Source organism: Moschus berezovskii, chromosome 7 (assembly GCF_049115385.1).
Source record: "Moschus berezovskii isolate FMDL1 chromosome 7, NW_MosBer_1.0, whole genome shotgun sequence".
In the NCBI taxonomy this organism is placed as follows: Eukaryota; Metazoa; Chordata; class Mammalia; order Artiodactyla; family Moschidae; genus Moschus; species Moschus berezovskii.
The window spans coordinates 50810622-50822200 of record NC_142466.1 but is presented as its reverse complement, the minus strand read 5'-3'; the positions used below and the strand labels follow the sequence as shown (position 1 = coordinate 50822200).

General features: G+C 46.4%; 1 protein-coding gene and 1 pseudogene across 5 annotated transcripts in view; one reads left to right on the top strand and one right to left on the bottom strand.

Moving 5' to 3' along the window:
- The window catches only part of KANK1 (KN motif and ankyrin repeat domains 1), a 221831-nt gene extending 217738 nt beyond the window's left edge, over positions 1–4093 (top strand). For all 5 annotated transcript variants that reach the window (XM_055428336.2, XM_055428333.2, XM_055428334.2 and 2 more), the window contains 3 exons: positions 151–351; positions 2402–2500; positions 3067–4093. In XM_055428336.2, coding sequence (XP_055284311.2) covers positions 151–351; positions 2402–2500; positions 3067–3129 — 363 coding nt within the window. In that variant the 3' untranslated portion in view covers positions 3130–4093. The remainder of the gene's footprint in view (positions 1–150; positions 352–2401; positions 2501–3066) is intronic.
- A 5003-nt stretch (positions 4094–9096) lies between these two features.
- LOC129557128 (small ubiquitin-related modifier 2 pseudogene) lies at positions 9097–9474 on the bottom strand (annotated as a pseudogene).
- Between the last annotated feature and the right edge of the window lie 2105 nt (positions 9475–11579).

Below are 11579 nucleotides of genomic sequence, written 5' to 3'. Positions count from 1 at the left end.
CCTGCCACCACCCAGCCCCAAGCAGTTCCCTGTCGATGCTTTCCCATTATCATTCTCCCTGCTTCCCTTCCCCCAGCACAGCCCCACTGTGGGTCACACCCTGCCAATCCACCACGTGCTTCTCAAGTCCGCTCTCGTTTCTCCTCACAGGCAGGACAGACGGCCCTCATGCTGGCAGTCAGTCACGGGCGGATCGACATGGTGAAGGGCCTGCTGGCCTGCGGGGCTGATGTCAACATTCAGGACGACGAGGGCTCCACTGCCCTGATGTGCGCCAGTGAGCACGGGCACGTGGAGATTGTCAAGCTGCTGCTGGCCCAGCCGGGCTGCAACGGCCACCTGGAGGACAATGTAAGCTGTCTCCACTGGTGGGGCCTCCAGGCCAGCAACATGCAGGGACTTGGGGGAGAGGCAGTGCTGCTTGACCAGGGAGAGAGCAAATCCTCCTTTATCCTCCTCAGGGATTTGTGTTGTCATCCAGGCCACTTCCTTTCACAGCCCAGCTTGGCAGCATCTTCGGTGTACAAACTAATATTCCCATTAACTGAAGCCAAGGGCAGAAAGAGAAATAGGCCTTACTCCAAAATTTATAAAAGGAAGAAGGTGATGGGCATGTACGAGAACCGGTATACTGAAGGGAGGTGAACAGATTCACAGTACAGAAACGGATTCGGTGTAGGTAGCTGCCAGGCGCACTGAGAGAAGAGGAGCAGCCCCGCCCCCCGCCCCTGGTCCACTTGGAAACCCTTCACTGGGGCCCATCCGAGTGAGTAATTTGTGGCCTTTCATCAGCTAGGGGATGCGGACTATCTTGGCTTGTTTTCAGCACATTTTCCCACTCCTTCTCGGGCTATTCCCGTCATTGTCACTCTCATCTTCCTCTCCCAGTTCCCAAACTTTCCCATTCCCAGATAACCCCTTGCCTGGAAAACTGGAAAAAATTCTGAGGAAAGCTGCTGATCTGGGTGCCTCCAGACCAAAGAGCAGGAGAACCAACAGGTCATGGCACAGGAACTAACATTTGAGTGGTGACAAGATTCAGAGGTCCAAAGGTCCCAGAGGACTGGCTGGGTTGGTTCTGTTTTTGAAAGTTTATCTCTCTGGAGCACACGTTGAAACCAGGGCTTACATTGGCCCCAAACACTAAAAGATTAGAGGGGAAACATTCTCCTTTGCGCTACACTTGAGATCCTGGTAGGCCCACACCAGCAGGAAGCGCCGGTCAGTTCAGGCACTCACTGGCAGGAAGGGCTGACTGGCGTCTGCAGTTGGAGTGACCTCCCCAGGAGCACGTGAGCTGCGGTTGCACCAGATTCCCTTCACATCCGCTGCCGAGGAGGGCCAGCTTCCAGCTTCTCTTTCCTTAAGAGCAGTCTGTGTTTCCTGTGCCTTGACTCTGTTTGCTTTTACTTCTACTCAGCAAAGAACAGCTTGTAGATCTCATAATAAGAGGCCATTGAGCCACAGTGACTTCCAGAAATCCTGGTCCCCTGTTTGCTTCCTTATCCTTCAAGGAGCAGGAGGATATCCAGCTGGCCTCTGGAAGAAAAGTAACTCCCAGAATTCAGAGTGGGAGGGAGGACCCTAAGGCTCAAACACACGGATTGTTCGCTGCCACTGGTGACCAAAAGGGAATCCTTATCCCAGGTCTAGAAAGAAAATAAGTTGTGCCATATTTTGTCTATTATTGTTAATTACTTTTGGTTAAAGTATAGTTGATGTCCAGTATACTGTTTTTGTCTTGATACATCTTTATATCCATCTGAATTCCTGCATTTTAATGGAATCCTAACTGAAAATTTTTCTTCCCATATTTAGTGTTTCCCCTTGTATATCCATAAGATATATTCTTTCAAGGCAGCAGGATTCAGTGCTTAAATGTAGATGTGACTTGGAGCATTCTACAAGGGTGGTTAGGGCTATAGGACCCACTCCCTCCCCAAGAAGAAAGTTAAGAGATTCTTGGCAAATTGTAGGGCATCAGAACAGACACCATGCTGCTTGATGGCTCGTTTGTAATTATAAGAAGAAAAAAAAAGTTGCGTTTCTATCCCTGCCTTTGCCTACTGCCCCCTGCCCATGGGCTAGTTGGGTGAATTAGAGCCCTTCCTGGGCAGCCTGTTTTTGTTGAGACTCCCCCGTGTTCAGACATACACACTGACCACCGTGAGGTGATGACCCTATCAACGGGCTGATCCTTGTTTGAGGGCGGGGTAGGGATTGTGCCTCTATCATCCTGACACCCTTCAGTCTTGGCACCTCAGAGGTCCAGAAGGTTTCCTAAAGAACTGAACAAACAGACTGGGGAGCCTTACCCAATTGAGAGGGACTGGTGCTGTTAGCTTTTGGCTACCTGGAAGTTTGAGAAACCCATCTTGGTTTGTTTTCATCTCGTCTCCAGGATGGCAGCACTGCACTCTCGATAGCCCTGGAAGCCGGACACAAGGACATCGCTGTCCTGCTGTACGCCCACGTCAACTTCGCCAAAGCCCAGTCTCCGGTCAGTGTTGTGCGCTTGGCGTTCGTACACAGGCTGAAAGCCACCAGACTAGTTGGCCCCTTTCCTCGGGGAACTGTCAGGACATGCAGGTTTCATGATGATTCTGAAAACCAAAGTTTGAGTCTGGAGTGTAAGAATTCATAATTTTTGCCCCACCCAGAGGGCCAGGAGTGCTAATGGTTAGTATGGCAGAGGCTAGATGCCTGCTTGTCCTCATACCTTCACAGGAAGGGTTTATTCTGGGCAGAGTTATCCAAATGGCACATCTTGAGCCCATAAATACACATCGCCTTCCTGGCATCTTTCTTAAAACAGACAGTGAGCAGCAGCCTGTGGTCCCAGGGTTCCCTCTCAGCAGGAAGTTGACTTCCCAGGACAGCTGGAGGTGGCTCTGCCAAGCCTGCTGGCCTGAGAGTGGCTCCTGCTGGAGGACCGTGTATGGGGTTCCTGCCCTCCTCGCTCTGGCTATATGTGGTGCTCACGGAGTTCCTGTGTCACAGAGGATGCATCTACCTGAAGCACTGTTTAACCCCCAGTTGTTGTTTTTTTCCTTTCCTGGTCTCTAGGGCACCCCTAGACTTGGAAGGAAGACATCTCCTGGTCCCACCCACCGAGGGTCATTTGACTGATTGTGTGCAAATAGCCGTCCATTTACATGCCACCACTAAGCTGCTAATTGTTCCTGTTGGGCTGACAGATACTGAATGTACATTGTGCCTGAGCTCACCAGCAAACAGAACACAGAAAACTGGGGGCTGAAGGCTGGAGCTGCCAGTGGAAGCTGAGCCAGCAGGAGATTTCTGGCTGGGCACACACGCCTCCCTTCTGGCCATCTTCCCTCTGTGTAGGGCACACTTGCTGTTGAGTCTCTGCTCCGTTATGTACAGTTGTAGGAAATTGTAACCTGACCTGAGTGGGCAGCTTCTGTTACTTCTGTTCCTGCTCTCCACGCCCCCACCACTGCTGAAGAGTATCAAGTTCTCATTGGCATGGTGTTGTTAAAACTTTTCCACAGGTATTTATATTTACTAAATGTGGACCCATTGGAAAGCTCTTTGAAAGCTCCATTCCAGGATGGTTTTGTTGATTTTCCTTTTGTCTTTATTATTTTAAAATAAGGAAGTTGAGATGACTTTGATTATGAATGAATCGGGCCTGGGCTGGTAGGTTTCTGGTTTTAAAAATAAAAGGTGGAATTCTCAAAAAGTGTAAAACTTAACAAAAGGAAGTCTACTCAGTTGGTTTTATCTAGGTGGCCGTATTATATAACATTTTATACAAAGGGTATCTATATAAAATTGACACAGTATTTTGAACTTTTATATTCCATAGTAACTGAAGACATGAAGAACGACATGTAATGTTGCTGTATTTTTATTAATATTTGCACAGTCCTGTGTCTAATGATGAAAGTTGAATTGTGTTAGAGAAATTGGCTATCCATTGGCCTCTAGAGAAACATAGTGTAGTTCTCCACGTATTTATGGATTCCTTTATCCCATGTTACATTTACTTTGGTCTCATATGTATTTAAATGTTTGAAGTGCCTTAGACTCTTGCCATATTTTCAAAATAAAATTTCATTAAGCTCTTTTATTTTGTCCCTGCTTCATTTCTGACAGCTGTCTGCCTTGATTCTTTTGACTTACAGCAGTGGCAGTGAAAGCTGATGGGCAGAGGGTGAGTGCCCCGTCCACTTGTCTTCAGTTCAGTTCAGTTGCTCAGTCGTGTCCGACTCTTTGCGACCCCATGTATCACAGCACGCGAGGCCTCCCTATGCATCACCAACTCCCAGAGTTCACACAAACTCACGTCCATTGAGTCGGTGACGCCATCCAGCCATCCTATTCTCTGTCGTCCCCTTCTCCTCCCACCCCCAATCTTTGCCAGCATCAGAGTCTTTTCCAGTGAGTCAACTCGTCACATGAGGTGGCCAAAGTATTGGAGTTTCAGCTTTAGCATCAGTCCTTCCAATGAACACCCAGGACTGATCTCCTTCAGAATGGACTAGTTGGATCTCCTTGCAGTCCAAGGGACTCTCAAGAGTCTTCTCCAATACCACACTTCAAAAGCATCAATTCTTTGGCAATAAGCTTTCTTCACAGTCCAACTCTCACATCCATACATGACCACTGGAAAAACCATAGCCTTGACTAGACGGACCTTGGTTGGCAAAGTAATGTCTCTGCTTTTTAATATGCTGTCTGGGTTGGTCATAACTTTCCTTCCAAGGAGTAAGCGTCTTTTAATTTCATGGCCACTTGTCTTCTGTTCCATCGCTCAGTTGTGTCCGACTCTATGCGACCCTGTGGACTGTAGCCTACCAGGCTTCTCTGTCCATGGGATTCTCCAGTCAAGAATACTAGAGTGGGTTACTGTTTCCTTCTCCAGGGGATCTTCCCGACCCAGGGATTGAACCCGGGTCTCCCGCATTGGAGGCAGACGCTCTAACCTCTGAGCCACCAGGGCCACTTGTATTAGGCTCCAACAAAAGGAGACACCTCCAAGCACATGACTCCATCTCCAGCTCTGCTCATTACTCAGGTTGCACAGCAGGAGTCTCAGACTTAAGACCTAATTAGGCAGACAATTCATCAGACAGGTAACCTCACAATTAACTCCTAAGCTAACTCTTCTCCGGTGCGGAAGCACTGGTCCTTGACTCTAGTTTGGGGGGCAGCTGCTGGGTGACTGTTTGAAACCTGCAGGAATGAGAAAGGAAAGATGAAACTATACACACGTTATTCCAGCGTGCTGTTGGCTCAGCAGCACCTGTTTTCAGGTACTTTGTAAAAGGTGAAGGGAATGATTCTTGTATGAAATGAAGAAGCATGGCAGCCAAAATGCAACTGTGTTTTGGCACAGTTACTGGTGGTGAACTTTAACCAGTTCCATTTGTGAGAGCCCGGGTGTATTGGAGACGTATCACTGAACCAGGAAAGTGAGGGCACAGCTACTTCGAGTTGTGAGCACCCCTTTCCCTCCGTGATGGATCTGCTTGCTCTGGGATCTGTGCTAAATTTCATTTCAGATAGTTATTCAAACCCAAGTTCCTTCAGACCTGAAATAGGACAATAAATTAAAGTGGAAGAGTTGGTGTTTGAGGAGAAGTGGGGCTGTGAGTTTTCTGCCCCTTAACAGTATGGCACGCCTTTTGAGCACGGAAGTATCTCAGGGGGTTTGCAGTCCTCAGAATTTTCTTTGTTTCATTTGAGAACAGAAGGCACTCGTACCTTCCATGCGTAAGAAAATGAATTCCTACATCTGCGTGCGGCATTTCAGATTCCTTGTGCTGAGTTTTGCAGAAGAAAATGAGTGTTTGTTGTATCTGGAAGGAGGTATTTATGGAGCCAACTTCTGGGTAACATATGCTAGCTTGTGCCTTGTTTGCTCTGCTAGCTCTGGGCACTTAGAATGCTTTTTATCTTGGGATCTTGGCACACTATAAAACCAGCCTGACTTCCCCCATTGGGACAGCTGTGATTTATGGGGGCACCATTCCATAAAGGGATTTGTGGCAGGAGATTTGGGCACAGTCCCCAAGTGAGGGCAGCAGAGGGCTGGAGACTCCTCAGTGTATTGTCCAGCTTAAGTGAAGAGAAGGCTTAACCTTTAAGTGACAGAGAGCCAATTCCCCAGACATCCTTGCCCTAGAAATGTGGAGGCTAACCTGGAATCCTCCCCAAGACAAAAGGTATAAAGCAGCAGAAAACTTGAGACTGTAGTGTTGAAACAAAAAAAAGCAAAACTGACCCCTTGTCCTCCACCATCATGACTAAATGGACTAAATCCTGTGCTTACTATGGGGGAGGAGGCCTTGCTTTTGGCAGTAGTCCCCAAAATACATGAAGTACTGGACCCTTCCCATAAGTTACCAGTATGCTAATGAGAAGAATTTTATCCTGGACTTTTGTATTAATAATAATGAAATACTGCAGATATATAACAGTTCTTGCAGATAGAATCAGGTAAGAAATCTGCTATTTTTTTTCCCTCAAAGGAAATAACATTTCTTTAAATCCTAATGATTTAAATCCTTTTGGGGTCCAGGGAGCCTGCTGCAAGTAGAGACAGTTTTATTTTTGTTGAGGCTTTTGTGTAAGTGGTTCACAGCATGCCTAAGAATTTCCTGAAGGAGCTGATGAAAATGCAAATTCTGGGCCCCACCCTGAGGATTCCAATGCTTAAGGTCTGAGAATCTGCACTGTTATCAAAGCATCCCAGGTGTTTCCCAGTGTGACCATTGGTCCACACTGAGAATGTTATCATTCCTGAATTATGAGATGCTATTCATATGTTCTTTTCCAAACAAGTTAGTTGGGGTGGGGAGAGCTGTGGCCAAACAAGAAACCTGACATTGAATCATTTATCTTGGCTGAGCAGTCTTCATGTGGCATTTTCCCACATACAGTGACGTTTCTGCATCTCCTGGAATAGTCATGACCAGACGGCCAGGGATCAGGGCTGCCCAGGATATGTTTTCTGTGTTCATGGTATAGGAGGAGGAGGTGGCTCTGTCCATGAGCGAGTGATGGAAGTTAAGCAGGCAGACAGCTCTTGGAACATTTTCCTAAGTTCATCTTTTCTTTCATTCCCCACTTCCTCGTGAAGCCAGACTATTACTGTACAGGAAAGAGAAGGTCATGGCCTGTTGCTTTGACTTTGGAATAAAGGCAATTTTCTTATTCTTTTTTACTGGAAGAACAGTTCTTGTTGAGCCCTGGGCCTTAGCCAGAGACTGTTTGGTGCTTTCTGCCATATGGAAATTACTAATCATATGTTTACACTCTTCTTATTCAGCATGGCTGTAATTTAGAGCCCAGCTGATCATAAAAATATATTTAAAGTACATTTTGTTGAAGGGATGTGGCTGAACCGCTGGTCACAGTGTTCCAGAGCTGCTCAGGCTTGCCCTCCCTCCCCACCAAAGGCCTGGCTACTTCCTATGGGGAGGAGTTGGGAAGTCACATCAGCTCTTTAAGGGTGAAAGATGGAGTAAGTCAGCACTCATCATGGTGTCCCTGAGATACCTGGCCTGAATCCTAGCAAGAATTTTGTAGACAAGTTGGAAGGCAAAGTACTGGTGTAGCCTAATTTTGAGGACATTTGGGGAAGGGCTGGCATTTTAGGAACAGCTGCCCTCTGCCTCTCCATTAAGACTATTGATTTCATAGGCAAGGGAATGGGCACCATATCCCTAACCTTCAGATAATAGAAGCTGCATAAAAAATATTCCTGAGACCAAATGGCATTCTGGGGGAAAACATATGTTTTTCATTTGTTCCCCATTCCCCAACTCAGAAAGATCCAGTTAACCCAGCCCTAGAACCACTATGAAGGGGAGGAAGAGAAACCCCTGAGCTGCAGGTGGGCAGGAGCTGCTTCACCCAGAGGTGCCCAGGGCAGCTCAATGCTGGAAAAGCTGGCTTTCGGGGACCTGGTGCCAGCAGGGCGGACTACTTAACTTCTCATGTGTCAGGCAGCAAAGAGATTCTAGCTGTGACCCCATCTGCTCTGTTATGAAATCCTAAATGTGCTTAAATAAACAGGTAATAAAGGCAACACTCATCAATAAGGGTCTCAGAAAGTTCAGAGAGTTCTCCCCCCAACACACACCACCAAACCCTCTCTGAAATATGTCCCTCCCCAGGAAAGCCAGCCCTCTGACAGGAAGCTTCATAAGATCGGCTTTCCTGCTTGTGTCTGTAACACCTGCCAGGACTGAAGAGTTCCGGTCCCTGGCTGATAAATCCGAGTTGAATGAATGAGTGTTGGAAGTCCGAGGGGTGTTCCCATTGGGAAGGGGAAGGAGAGGCCTGAGAGGGGCTGGGCACCCCCAACAGCAATCTTGCTCCTAGCCTTTTGTAGCTGATCTGTTAGGTTTACTTTGTGATCATTTGTCAGGCTGTATACTCATGATTTATGCACTTTCCTGTGGGTATATTAACTTTAATATTTTTTATTAGAAAATAAAAACATTTTATGAATTAAGATATTCTTGGGGAGAAAAAAGATATTGATTTTGTTTGAAGGTCAGTAGGACCAAAGAGATAGTAAATATAAGACTGAGAACTCTGCCCTGCCAGTTCCTGCCAGTTTTTTTTTTTTTTAAACAAGTTTATTTAAACAACAAGATGCTTCACTTGAAGGGAACACTATCTAGGATTCCTTTCTTTTGGAGTAATTTATCCCTGCTTAAAGACAGATTGCCCTATATGTAACAGCTACATACAAAAAAGTTATAAAATTGTCCTTGGTTTTACAAGGATAAATGAAAAACATTAAAATTCTTCAATCAAACAAGGTATGCAAGAATTTTTATGTTGCTCATTTTTTTTGTTAAACAGTGAGAGCAAAATAACTTACTGGAATATAAAGATAAGAAGTGATGAGCGTGCCACTAATGGAGAAAAGGGGGTATTTTCACAGAATCAGTGTTTTTCCCTAGCCCATCTCCATTTTATATCAATCAAAACATACCATTGGCCATTTAGTTAAAAAAATGCAATGTGCTTGTACACATACACCAGTTACTTTGTACAAGAAAGGAATGGGGAGGGGGAAATGAAAGAATAGAGAAACTATTACTGTAGTCGTCAGGGTGTGATGGAACCACATTGCAGTTTTCTAATTGAGGACGTTGTCTTGGTCTGGGAGAACAGAATTCTACAGTCAAGATGCAGGGTCCCCTTTGAGTAGACACCCCCTGTCTGCTGCTGGAATACGTCAATTGTATCTTCGTCTTCCATCTCCAGCTGTGCAGTTGTGTCTGTTTCATTGATTGACTGCCTGTCAAATTGGAATCTGATCTGCCTCATTGACAAGCCCTGTCGTTCACAACAGGCTTTCATTAGTTTACCAAGTGGTGTATGCCTCTTAAACTGCACCACAGAACCATCCTTCCCCACCACCTTCAAATGAATATGATCATCGTTCTCAGCCTTGACTCTTTCCTTGGGCTTTTCGTCCACCATGGTGAGCGCTGGGCTCTCCTGGCTGCCACTTCACGAAAGAGGTGCCACGTCCGCACAGAACGAGCACACGAGTGGCACCCAGAGCGGCAGAAGAAGGAGGTCCCTTCTGGCTCTTTTCTGTTGGTGTGCAGCTTTGCGCACGGTGAGTATTGTGACCCAAGCATGTAACCTGCAACAGGAGTCATTCGGATTGTGTTCAGTTCCTCCAGTTGGTTTTCTGGGTACTGCCCTCCCACTTTCGATGGTAGGCATGACCTTGTGACCTCCCTTGCCCATGAAACATCAGTGGAAATGACATGACGTGTCCATTCCAGATGGGAGCTTTCAGAGCCAGTGTGCAGCTCCTCAGGTTCTTTATCCCCATCATGGTGGTCATGGAATCAAGTGTGCAGATGGAAATCAGCCTAGCTTCCCCAGGGACTGCAGGGAGTAGCGGTCCAGTGCTGACCTGTGTTACAGGTGTATTATGGACAGTATAATAAATCTTGATGACATTAAGTTAGGGACGTTAGGCTGCAATTTGTTACCACACCATAACTTAGGTTTTATTGGTATTGAAATTGGTGCCAGGAAGTGGGTGCTGCTGTAGCCAAAGGGCTTAGCAGCTGACATGTGAACAGCAGGGACAGAGTCACTGAGGGTGAAATCACAGAACACAGGAGACTATTAGAATGACTCTTAGTTTTTCAAGGATGCTCAGTACAGGACCATCCTTGATGCACAGAAGAGAAGGTAACCAACTACTGAAATGTCTTTGGGTACTAAGGACTCAATCTCTTTGGGAAGGAAAACCCTTTCCTATCTATCTTGTGAGACTGAATGTATCTTACAAACTTGCGTTTCTCAAACTTGATCACACATCAGAATCCCCAGGAGGGATCGTAACAACACAGACCGTTGGGCCCTACCCAGAGTTTCTGATTCAGCAGGTCTTGGAAGAGGCCCAGGAACTGGCATTTCCAACAAGTTCCCAGGTGATACTGATGCTGCTGGTCTGGAGACCACACTTTTGAGAACCACTGCTCAAGGAACGGAGTGTTATAAGTGGACTTCCCCTTGTCTCAGCCACAGGTGCCTGCTGGATGGAACACCTAAGTGTCTGCACTCTCTAATCTTTGTGGGATTTCCTTTGTTTGTTTGCATTTTCCTGTGATTTAAATCTTACAGTTAGCCTGTTCCATGTGTGGAACTTTAAGCTCCCCTATTTAAAAAGGAATTTTGCAAAGCTATGCCACTATTATCTAGTGGCAACTCTTTCTTTCTACAGCTTGTATAATAATATTGAGTGTTTATAAAGCCTGTGTTCATCCAGAATTGGGTTTTAAATTTGGTCAGAAGACTTTACTTGAATCACAGCAGTCTTGTAGGAAAAAAATGACCCACACATAACGCTGAGAAAGAAATCTTTATTTATGCTAATCCCACTGAGTGTCTCTTTGTGTTGGCTTGTTCCCTCATGAATGCTCATTGAGAAGTCACTGTCTCTTCCCGAAACCTCAGTGAGGCAGGGGGAGTGGAGTGAGGCAGGAAAGAGCGGGTGTGCGACATTGCCATCCCTCAGCTGCCACCTCTGAATTCCATCTCTGTGTTCTTACTCTACCATCAGGCAGGGGCATACAATGGCTTCCCTTTACGGAGCCAGGACAGTGGTCATCTCGACACTTATGCCAAGGTCGGAGAGACAGAGGCATCTGTGAGTGACGGCCTCTGGGGCCCTTGGGACCGGGAACCAACTTGAGGGATTTCCCTGTCTAAAGACATGACGTGCGTGTCCATAGCCCCGGGGTCAGAGACTGAATCGAGATGAGGAAGAGGGAGGAGAAGTCAGTGTTTCATTGGGAAAGGGGGAAACTTGTTTATATGCTCCCCCACCTATAAATTAACCTCTCAGAGACAAGACTCACTTTCAGAAAGAACACTTGCTGACACTGACTGATGACAGGCCTTGAGTGACCAGAGAGTGTTAATGAGGTTCCTCTGTGTGCCCCACTGAGTCATTGTCAGAATATACGACCATGTGTATAACCAGACAGCCAGAAGCTTGCTGTCTGTCCTAAAAACCCTGCTCTGTATTCTAGTCTATGTAATATTTTAAAAGGTAGGAG